This window comes from Rutidosis leptorrhynchoides, chromosome 5 (assembly GCF_046630445.1).
Source record: "Rutidosis leptorrhynchoides isolate AG116_Rl617_1_P2 chromosome 5, CSIRO_AGI_Rlap_v1, whole genome shotgun sequence".
Taxonomy (NCBI): Eukaryota; Viridiplantae; Streptophyta; class Magnoliopsida; order Asterales; family Asteraceae; genus Rutidosis; species Rutidosis leptorrhynchoides.
The window spans coordinates 155,569,252-155,582,018 of NC_092337.1; the positions used below are offsets into that span (position 1 = coordinate 155,569,252).

Here is a 12,767-nt window from a genome sequence, read left to right on the forward strand (position 1 = left end):
GTTCTTACTAGCGATTTTAGCAGGCACTGAATCGTTTGGATTCTTTGAAAACAGGTTAGTCCTTGTGATTTATCCACAGCCTCTTTCATACTTTGCTCAATCCGTTTTCCGGTTTCAATCCTTATCTTTTCTTAGCTTTACCACCATACCATTCTTTATCATCAATCTTTTGATTGTTAAAGTCGTTTACAGTTTTTGCTGCTTCATCAGCATTTCAAGAACTACTTCTTAGTTCAGGGTGTTTTTCAGAAACTTCACATTCGAAATATGAAATTCTTAGGGATAAACGTTTTCGATATAACTGGGAGAATTTCTACGAGATTTTCAAAATACTGATTGCGGATTCCGCCAAAGGGATAACGAGTTGCTGGTACATTTGATGATGATGTTGTGAAATATAAAAGGTCTTCCGGTGGTAACGGCGAAGGGACAAGGTATAAATAACGAGGTTATAATAAGAGTAATCTTACGGAGATGTCGAAGTGGAGCTGTGACAAACTTGGCTATTTTGGAAAGGATTTGTAAGGTTGTTTTAGCTATTAAGTGGTAAAGAATTCAACACAGGTACGTGTTAAACTATGAATTTGGATTCGAGGGTTTTCAGGTACGTAAATCTTTTCTTCTGTAGACGAGGTACGGCGGGTTCGACTTCTCGATCGAGATATTTTTAAGAATCATGATAGGTTTGAACGCGGATTGTGATTGTCAAGATGCAAATTAGGTTTAAGAGGAAATCAAGTGGCAAGCTTGAAGAATTATTTAGTTTCATATGTTATAATCAATATTTTAATTTAATTCATTTTAATTGTCCAAAGTTAGCAGTCTAATAGTCCGATGGTTCAATGATTCATATATAATTTAATATATAATATTCGAATTAAATAATACGTATCGTGACCCGTGTACCGGTCTCGGTGTCGATCACAACTCAAAGTATATATATATTTTGGAATCAACTCCGACCCTGTATAGCCAACTCCCATCTTCACATATAGAGTGTCTACGGTTGTTCCGAAATATATATATAGATGGGTCGATATGATAAGTCGAAACCTTGTATACGTGTCCCGTTATTTAAAGTGCGTAAAAGTAAATAACAGAAATTAAATGACGATAAATAAATTTGCGAGAATGTAAATTGCGATAATATAAATTGCGATAAATTAAATGTTAATCAGTTAGCTGGGAACAGTTAGCCGGAACAGTTAGCGTGGAATCCTTAACAGATTTACAATTAGTTAATTCGTATGTTTCTAACAAATTTTATTTTTGTCCAATGTTTTTCTTCGTTATGCCACTTGTTGAATTCGGATTGGTAAAAATCCAAATATGAAATTGAAATGAAAATGATAAATCTGGGGTGAGCGAATATGAATATTGGTGGTTGTAAGTAGGATAATAGATGACCGTTGAATCAGATTCGAAGAATGTACAATGTAACTTATTAAGGTGAATTCTAAATATTTCCTCAGGTACGACCCACCCGTTAAAATATTTTCATCATTAACAGTTTGTACGAAGAAATTTTTAATTACAATCTTTATGAAAATATACTTACATATATATTTTCTTCAGATGTAATCATAGATTTAATGAGTCAATAAGATATTAAACTCATTTGACTTATCGTTAATACCAGATTACATAATTTCTAAAGCATTAGAAATTACATAATCGCCAGGTCGAACGAAGATAAATGAGGTAAAACGATTTGTAAAGCGAAGATAACCGATGTAGATTGATGTGTTGAACGAAGTTCATACTCGAAGTACAGATGGTGATATTGAGGCGTGTAATGTTGGTATTCGAGGTACAGATTGTGATATTGAGAGTTACGGCGCGGTTATGGTTTAGAGATGATAAGGGTACTGTCGACGTCGATGATGGTGGTACTGATTATGCTGCTGGTGCTGCTGCTGATGTTCGTAACCTTCGCACCAGGTTCTCCAAAGTCGTCACACGAGCGCGTAGTTCGTTAACTTCTTCTAGTACTACGGAATGATTGACGGTTGAAGCGAGTGAATGAATAAAATTCGAACTATGGGATAGTATGTAATCGTGATGGGATACTCGGAAAAAGGAGAGAGAAAATGGTTTCTCGAACAGGTTCGCCAGTAAGCGCTTCAGGTTGAAAAGGGCAATTTGGTGGATAGAAGAGATCTTCGACGTGAAATGATTTTCGGATATCGGATGATATTATAACTATATAGAATATCTATATGTATTTCATAGACTACCAAGGAATTTACGGCATATATCAGGCAAGTCTACAGATATGCTAAGATATGAATCTTGTCTATACACTATCGATGCAGTAAATGCAGTAAGACGTGTCTAGACTTATGAATGATAAGCAGGCAATTTCCTAAGGATGATAAGCAGATGATTTCCGACTAGAAATGATAAGCAAAACTTTTTGACAGGCAGACACGGTCAAAGTCCAGACTCATTAATGTATTCTAACAACTACTAGTCAGACACACTAATGCAAGACCTGGTTCGCTAAGACCAACGCTCTGATACCAACTGTTGAAGACGTCGTCCGGAAGGATTAGTCGCGGACATCACAAAAACAAACATTCTACATACGAGTTTAGAACAAAAAGCCTCAATTCGATTATCATTAGTTACACTTGACGGGTGTAAGCGAGAACTTATGTTATATGGCCATATGGGTTGACAACCCTCATCTTTGACGGTTCGCTACCGTCTACGAATGAAATATATTTTCGAGAATCAGTGTTTGTTCTAGCACTATGGATGGGGTATACAATGGATGGAATGTTAAGCTTTGATAATTGGGTACTCGTGAATATTACCTTTTAGAATGTATTACTATTATTTCAACTTTGCAAACCTTGTGGTTCGACTTACTTACTTTTGCTCACTTACTTACTTAAACCTATAATTTCACCAACGTTTTCGTTGACAGATTTCTATGTTTTTCTCAGGTCTTGCACGATATGTGATACATGCTTCCGCTCATTATTTGATACTTGCATTGGATGTCGAGTATACATGCATTACTTGGAGCGTCTTTTGACTTTACTTTAAACCGCGTCGCCTAGATTTCAAATGTACTTATAACCTTGTAACTTAACTTTTGGTTGAACAATTCTTGTAAACTTTGAAAACAATCTTTATTTTGAAATGAGGGTGACATATTTTGGTCAAACATTGTCATAAAGACTTATGACCAGGTAATGGGACCCACGTAGTCGACGCCATCACTTGACGATTTGTCGGGGTCGCTACAATTAAATCGTTTATTTTTCGAAAGACACACAACTTAAACATTCAAGAAATCTTCATATAAATCAGATGGTTTCTCAGTGACTGTTGGATCGACGTTATCCACAAAGTTTACTTCCTTTTCTTTATCTTTCAGCGAATCCTGATACATCTTAACAAGATGTTTAGATGTTCGGCAAGTATTAGCCCAGTGGCCCATTCTACCACATCTGTAGCAAGATTCTTCAGAATTTTTAGAAGAATTTTCTTCAACATCTTGTTTAGTGGGCTTGTTTTGTGGTTGATATTTATATTTTCGTGGATTATTATTTCTTTGACCACCACGGCCACGACCACGACCACGTCCTCGCCCATTACCATTACCATAAGGATGGTTTCTACCATAGTTATGGCTTTTGGCATGATGATGGTGATGGTTATTATAACCACGACCTTGCCCGCGTCCTTGTCCCTGTTTATAATTATTTGCAGTATTTGCTTCAGGGATTGCAAGTGTACCAGTAGGACGGGATTGCTGATTTTTCATTAATAGCTCATCATTTTGCTCTGCAACTAAGAGATATGAATTAAGTTCAGGATATGTTTTGAACTTTAGCATTCTCAAATTTCTTTGCACTGTGATGTTTGCAGCATTCATTGTGGAGAAAGTTTTCTCCATCATGTCTGCATCACTTATTTCATGTCCACAGAATTTAAGTTGTGAACATGTATTATACAGAGCTGAGCTATATTCATTTACTTTCTTAAAGTCTTGGAACCTTAATGTTCTCCATTGTTCCATAGCAGCTGGAAGTAAAATTTCTCTTTGATTATTGAATCTGCTTTTGAGACCTTCCCATAAAACATGGGGATCTTCTACAGTCACATAATTATTTTGTAAGCATTCATCAATATGTTGATGAATAAAGCAACATGCCGTTGCTTGTTCTTTTTCAGAACTAGTGTTGTTTTCATTTATGGCTTCAAGAATGCCCATTGATTTAAGATGCATTTTTACTTTTATAACCCATGGCATGTAGTTGTTTCCGGTTGATTCTAAAGGAGTAAATTTAAGCTTTTCCATATTCGACATTTTCTATTAAAACAAACAACATGATAAATTATAGTCACTTTATATTCATAAGTATATAAACATTAAACATAAATTTAATATAACATAAATGATAAGTAGGTGACAGTGTCGACCATATGTAAGCAATCATTAATAAATGTTATATAACATAAATATAAATATTAGTAAACATAAATGATAATTAGGCGACATTGTCGGCCATATAAATGTTAGATAATAGAAATATAAATGTTAGTAACATAAATGATAATTAGGCGACAGTGTCGGCCATATAAATGTTAGATAATTGAAATATAAATGTTAGCAACATAAATGATAATTAGACGACAGTGTCGACCATATATTATTCAGGTGGTATAACCGACCATATATCATTTAGGTGGCAGAGCCAACCATAATTAGTATTAAGATTATCGTGCTGATAACGTGTTATAATTCAGTAGGCTTATAACTACCTTTAGTGGTTTGATTCTTGATGTTATAATTCAGTAGGCTTATAACTACCTTTAGTGATTTGATTCTTGATTAAGAATACTAATAATGAAGTGTAAGAACAAAGATGATAATGGAGAGAAAGAAAGAAACACTTTGTAAGTGTGAGAAATGGTGCAAATTTAATGCTTGCATTCATGGCTATTTATAGCAAAAATATCACAAGTTTAGGTAATACAATAATATTACTTTTGTGTATCAATAATTGACTATCAATTTATATATATATATATATTTATATATTATAACAGGTTTGATTTTATTAAAACTAGTTATACATTAGTTAAAATTTAAAAAGTAGTTGTACCCCATTCAAACCTTAATTTAGTTATAACGTTTTGATTATTATCTATTGCGTATTTGCGTTAGTATATCTTCAAATCTAAATTAAATGCTTATAAGAAATTTTAAGACATGTATACAATAACTGTTTTATGTCTTAAAGAAGATTTAAATAAGTGATATCCATTAATACTCTCTCTCTAAATCGCGTTCACACTACATCTCTGGATCTAGATCCAAACTTTAGCTACTGATTTCTTCACCGGAATTCATTGCTGGGGAGGGTTTCGATTGGGGTGGGATGAAGCTTAAAGAGAGAAGTGAAAATGTTTGGCGTGTTGTTCACAGGAAAAATGGCAAACGAACGTCAACTACAATTGATAACCCGTACAGAGATATGGATAAGGTAACCACTACCTATTATATCACAAATTTTCCTGATGATGTAGATGTGACACGTCTACGGAATTCGTGCAAAACTTTTGGTCATCTGGTTGATGTCTACATAGCCATCAAACGTTCAAAGGTGGGTAAACGTTTTGGTTTTCTTAAGTTTGTGGGAGTCAAAGATGAGGATTTGTTGGGTAAATCCCTAGCAAATATCTGGTTCGGCAATTTTAGAATGTATGCCTCAATTGCTAGGTTCCAACGATCCTCTAAACAACATGAACCGAATAAAACAGAACCGAAGAAAAAAGAGGAACCCCATGTTAAGATGAGTCAACCATCTAAGACTGCTAACTCTGAGAACCATGCACATGGTTCTGATTCTGATAATTCTTATAAGAATGCGTTTAAGAATGGTCCACAAAGAAATGAGGTGAAGAAGGCTGTAAAAAGGAAAATTGCATTGGTGGAACAAGATTTAGTTGATTTTCCTACATCCTTGGAAGCTATTTTGATCAGGGTTAAAGAAATTGAGACTATGATTAATTTTCCAAGGATTTGCAGGGAAGAGGGATTTGTGGATGTATCCATAAATCATGCAGGAGGCTTTTGGCTATGGATACACTTTTCCTCTCCGGAAGCGTGTAATACTTTCAAAAACAATATTTTCCTTCGTACTTTGTACACGACTTCTAAACCTGTCTCGAAAACTTTTGTGGTGGAGGAGAGATTTGTTTGGTTGGAGATATCAGGTATGCCTTTAACAGGATGGGGTTCTAATCCGTATAAACGAGTGGCAGGGATGTTTGGTAGAATGCTTTTCTTTGAAAAAGGATAAGATTCACCAATGTGTCTCGGGCGTGTTTGTGTTGCTACTAAACATAAGGGCTTCATTAATGAGGTGATCACTACTGGTGTTCGTGGTAGCGAATATGACGTTCATGTACATGAAATTGGTGCCTGGAATCTTCAAATTGATAAACTTATTGATGTAGAAGACAAGGAAGACAGTAGTGATTCTGAGACACATGATATAAGAAATGAGGAAGAAATCTTAAAGCCTTATGAAAATATACTCGTTGAAGATGTGGAGGAGACAGTAAAGGAAACACAGGAGTTGAATGACGAGGTAAGCACAAACAATAACAACCAAAGTGATATCAATAAGGAAGGTTCTGACATACCACACATGGGAGATAATAATTTGGTTAACGAACCTATTATATCCCCTGATGAGGTGGTTCCAGAGACGGAATTTCCTCAATCATTAAATAATAAGCGCTCTAGTCCATCTTCTATCTCAAATGTCACTAAACGGTGTGTTCGTGGTGTTTCGGTATTATATGAATTAGATAAGATGATTGATTTGGGAGAAAAAATGGGATACGATGTTTCAGAATGTCAAAATGCTTTTCACAATTTGATAGACAGGATTGGTGTAAATATGGTTGATAAATGAATATCTTATCAATTAATATTAGAGGGAGTAAGAAGTGGAGGAAACAAACATGGATTAGGGATTTATGTTATAAGAACAAGATTCAATTTCTTGGAATCCAAGAATCGAAGATGCCGACTTTAGAACCATTTCGTTTACGGTCTATGTGGGGAAATTTTTCTTATGATTTTGCTTGCTCTTTATCAAGGGGTCATTCGGGTGGCATTGTTTCTATATGGGATCCAAATGTTTTTATAAAAGAGCAAATTTGGTGTGATGATTGGTTTGTGATTGTTAAAGGAAAATGGGTGAATGCAAATGATACTTACTTCATTATTAATGTATATATATGGTCCTCAAGATACGGGTGATAAGCTTAATTTATGGAGTCGGCTCTCTTCTTTCAAAACTAATCACGTGGGCCATTACATAATCTTTGGCGATTTTAACGAAGTTCATACTGCAAACGATAGATTCGGTTCTGTTTTCAATGCTACTGGCGCGTTGGCATTCAATAATTTTATTAACGATGCTGAACTTTTCGATATGCCTCTTGGTGGCCTTAGATTCACCTGGATGAACAAAAGTGGTTCTAAGATGAGCCATATCGACAGATTCTTGATTTCTCACGAAGTTATGAATGAATTTCCGGAAGTGAAATTGGAGGCTTTAAATCGGGGTTGGTCGGATCATGTCCCTTTATTTTTTTCATGTTAATAAACGTGATTTCGGTCCATCCCTTTTAAGTTTTTTAACTCTTGGTTACAAAGGGATGGTTTTATTGAGTTTGTGCGTGATTCTTGGTTAGCTGAAGACATGCAGGTTAGTCTTTTTGATAAATGTGGCAGACTAAAAGAAAAAATAAAGGGTTGGATGGCGGATAAAAGAATTACTGAGAATACACGCAAAAAGTTGCTTCAAGATAAAATTCAGGAGATTGATATTAAATTGGATAATACTTGTGCCTCTCTTGAGGAGATAGACGAGAGGACAAGCAATATCAAAGAGTTAGAAGATTTCATGAGAATGGAAGAGTTGGACATTCAACAAAAAGCTCGTCTTAAATGGAATGTCGAGGGTGACGAAAACTCAAAATATTTTCACGGGTTGATTAATAGCAGACGACATCAACAGATGGTGAATGGTATTCTTATTGATGGTGTTTGGAATACTAATCCTCATTTTATTAAAAAAGAGTTTGTCAAATTTTATGCCCAAAAATTTGACAATCATGAGTCTGGAGTCCGGTTTCCTTTGATTACTATTTCAAATTGTTTATCGACTGATGATAATCTTATTCTCGAAGGTCTTATCAGTGAATAAGAGGTTAAAGACGCAGTGTGGGCATGTGGTAGTCAAAAGGCGCCGGGGCCGGATGGTTATTCGTTCCATTTTTTAAAAACTTTTTGGGATATTGTCAAAAATGATGTAATGGAGTGTGTTTCTCAGGTTTTTGCTTCAGGTTCTCTCCCTCCTGGAACGAATTGTGCCTTCATCCCTTTAATTCCCAAGATATCTAATCCAGTGTGCATTAAGGATTATAGACCAATATCCCTGGTTGGCATGATTTATAAAATCATTGCTAAGATTCTTGCTTTAAGGATGGCTCGTGTGATGGATCACATTATTAGCCCGGAGCAATATGCTTTTATTATGGGTAGACAAATTCTTGACGGGCCTTTGATGTTGAGCGAGATTATAGCTTGGTATAAGAGAAAAAAAGTAAGTTGCTGCTATTTAAAGTCGATTTCGAGAAGGCCTATGATTCGGTGAGTTGGGAGTTTTTAGAGCATATGATGGTAAGGATGGGTTTCGGATCTACGTGGCGTTCTTGGATCTCAATGTGTTTGAAAAATGCTCGATCGTTCGTGATTATTAATGGAAGCCCTACTCTGGAATTCTACATTAAAAGAGGTTTGCGACAAGGGGATCCTTTAAGTCCTTTCCTCTTTTTAATTGTGATGGAGGGCCTTCATCTCATGTTGCAAGACGGAGTTAATTCCAATTTAATTCACGGTACGAAGGTAGGAGCGCAAGGCTTAAATATATCTCATTTTTTCTATGCGGATGATGTGGTTATCTTATCGGAGTGGAATAATCACGATATGAATCATATAATTCAGATGCTTCATATATTCTATGTGGCTTCGGGTCTCAAGATAAATATCGAGAAATCGAATGTGTATGGTATCGGTGTTACGGAGACAGAGATTCAAGATATGGCTGCGGTTACAGGTTGTCAACCTGGGACGATCCCTTTTACTTACTTGGGTCTTCCATTGGGAGTCAATATGAATTCCTTAAAGAATTGGAACATGTTGGCGGAAAGATTCGATAACAAAATATCGCGTTGGAAAGCTAATATGTTATCAATTGGTGGACGCTTAACATTGATAAAATCAGTGTTAGGCAGCTTAGGGATATATTTCCTTTCATTGTTTAAGTGTCCCGAAGGAGTTCTAAAATCCCTTGAAAGTGCCCGAGCTAGGTTCTTTTGGGGTAATGGCCCGGGTTCGATAAAAATGGCTTGGGTTAATTGGCACAATGTTCTCGCTTCTCATAGTAAAGGTGGATTGAATGTGGGGAGTCTTAAAGCTTTTAATTTAGCTTTACTTTTGAAATCGAAGTGGCGATATCTAAATAATCCCGACAGTTTGTAGGTTAAAGTAATCAAATCGATTCATGGATCTGATGTAAATTGTCTTGAAGGTAGGTCTCGTTTTACGGGTGTGTGGACAAACATTACTTCTGCTTTTAAATTACTTCATGATGCGAACATTATTCAGCATCATTCTTTTCGAAAAAAATTGGGGAATGGGTTACATGCTCGTTTCTGGAAGGATGTTTGGATCGGAGATTATCCTTTAGCTTCTCGGTTTGAGCGGTTATTCAGATTGATATTGATGCAGATTGCTTGGTTACGGATAGGTTAATTGATGGTATTTGTGTAACACCCCGTCAAATCCCTTTAACGGAATGTTAACTCTGGTCCCAGTGCTTGGTTTGACTTCTACGTAACAGCAATATTCTACAGCGGAAGCAATTAATACCTGAGAATAAAACACGCAAAACGGGTCAACAATAATGTTGAGTGAATCTGCAGGTTTAAGGTAAACAATACAGTATGTTTAAGAAATAACATTTCGAAAACATTTACTAGTGAAAGACCACCAAAGTTTAATGTTAAAGTTTTTAGACAACACCGTTTCTCGTTTCAAAAGTTTGTTAACACTACCATGTCAAATTTCAATCATTTGTAGACAACACCCTGTCAAGTTTTATCCCATTTGCTCATAAACCATAGTTTAAATATCATTGTATAGTATCTGAAAAACAGTTATCAGAAAAATAGTTTAATTTCCCTGCCCACGAGATTCTATCGCTGCATACACCGAGCACCTGAATACTAGCATTAACCCGAGTATAGATGCCACTATACCCGCCTTTACCTCCTAAAATGTTATACACCTGTACGAGTGTATTTAATGTTAAAAATAAATGCACCACTGCTTTTATAGTGGGTGAGGTTGTCAACCTAACGGATCCATCCATCTAAATTGTGCTTACACCGATGGTATTAAAAGTATTCAAGCTAGAGGATTTGTGTACAAACTCGGTATGCATATGTGTAGTACTCATATCAATATAAAAGTAATTAAAAATGTAAATATAACAGCGTGTATTCTCATCCCTGAAAACATGTAAAAAGCGGGACTGTAGACTCACCTTTGAATAAGCTCGGAATGAAAGACAAATGACTTGTACGGTTTAGACCCGAGTAATGTAACCTAATTATACGTATGTAGGTTGGTCAATATATGTATCTTATATAAGTGTGGTTTCATAGTGTACGTTGTATTATTGCTCGACTCGACGCGTTTTAAAGTAAAAGTCAACTATATCATGCAAGTCAAACAAAGTCAACCGAAGTCAAACCGAAAGTCAAACTTGGTCAAAGTAGTCAACTAAAGTCAACATAAGTAGGTTCATGTCAAATATTGGTCAACATGTCAAACCTAAGTCATACAATACGTTTTAGGTCATAAATGATCATTTTCACAATTTCAGTTTATCGTTGTGCACCAAATCCATGAACACGTAGCATACTTAGCAAATTATCTCATAGTACAAAATTCACATAAACATGAAAAACTCCAGATCATAAATAGACTTAAAATAGATTCCAAAAATTCCAGCTAGGGTCTCATACGATAATTAAAAGTCAGGAATCAGAAAGGATCAAGTTCAGGTTCGTTACAGAAATTTCTGCTCGTGCATCAGTTTTTAAACATTTTTCATAAAATATAGAAAATAGATTTTGAAGAACGGCCAATTGGTATCGTCTCGAAACATCTGAAGATTTTAGTGATAAAATAATCAGAAGCATTGCTTTAGCAAATTCGTACAGTTTTGCAAAATATTACAGACTCTCCAGTTTTTGAACATCAATCGAACACATCACAAAGATAAGCATATAACTCATGGCAAATCACGTTCTCGTAAGTTCGCATACAAATGAAACATGTCAAGGAATACTTAGAATAACATATTCCAGAAGCCCAAAGTCTAAATCAATTCCTAATTCGTTCTAGCAATTTTTATGTAAACTTAAAAACAGATTCAGCATACTTTACAAATCAAAACTTCGTTTTATCATATCGGGAGCATTACATAACCTTTCGATACAAATCTTTAGTCTAAATTGCATAACTTTTCACAAGGAATACATTAGTACACTTTATATAAACTAAAACACAAAGCATGCAACTCCTAAAATTCGGATTACATGTGAAACCCTAACGAAACTTCGATTAATCATAACTTAAGCATCCGGTAACGAAATCATGCAAATCCAAAGTCCAAATTTATTAATTTTTTGAGATCTATCCATCTAAATACATTATATGATCAGTACATAAACTCATATAATCAGATTCATAACAATCAAATTCGGTTTTCATAACAAAGACAACAATCGAGCAAATTAACAACTAACAACTTTAATCGCAATCAATTGAGCACTAGACTCTTGTACACTATGTAATTGATTAAAATCAGATCTAATAAGATTAGGGTTAGTGGTTTTATACCTTCAAATAACAAATTGCAAGTAGATACGTGTAGAGAAGAACGAGAGGATCACGAATACATAAACGATTAAGCAAACGAGCAAGCAATTGATGGGGATTGAACGAGATGAAGATGGCGACCTAGATGATGAATATGGGGCTGCAAATCACGAATGGGAGCAGCTACAAGTCGTTCCCCTTCTTTTGTTATAATTATTTAGGGATTAAAAGGCTTAAAGGGCTTAACTAGTTGGGTTTTAACATTAACGGGCCACGAAAAAAACATATGGACCATGGCGGGTGAAGAATTTTGGCCAAGAGGGTCCAAATAGAAGTTAATGGACTCTAAAATGATTCTAGATGACTTTCTATGGGATCCGGTTAAGAGCCTTGAAGTGTCGTCAGCCGAAAACGTAAACCGGAACGTTAAACGTCAATTTCTCGCGTTTTAATCTATATAAATTCTAATAAATTGAAAGTATGTTTAAAACATAATAATTATACAGTATATTTATTAAAATTGATTTATATTATGTTTTGGCTTGCTTGATCATAAAGTGTGGTTCGTTTCAAGTGCCGTTTAAACGTACCAAAGGCCCGAAACGCTAAATCGGTCGTTAAACGCAGCCAAACGTTAATTTATTAAAAACCCAATAAATTAAATATTTCAAAAAGTTAATAATTAATAAATTTAATTATTAAAATAAACCCTAGCGTTTCGTTGCTCAAAAAACTATTATCAAAATCGTATCGTTTTTATCGTATTTCATTATTC

At 35.2% G+C, this 12,767-nt stretch overlaps 1 protein-coding gene across 1 annotated transcript; it reads left to right on the plus strand.

Annotated features, from left to right (window-relative positions):
* The first annotated feature begins 7,262 nt into the window (after positions 1–7,262).
* LOC139849119 (uncharacterized) lies at positions 7,263–8,246 on the plus strand. The gene is made up of 2 exons (XM_071838790.1): positions 7,263–7,602; positions 7,732–8,246. The coding sequence occupies exons 1-2, from the start codon at positions 7,263–7,265 to the stop codon at positions 8,244–8,246; spliced, it is 855 nt and encodes a 284-aa protein (XP_071694891.1).
* The last annotated feature ends 4,521 nt before the right edge of the window (positions 8,247–12,767 follow it).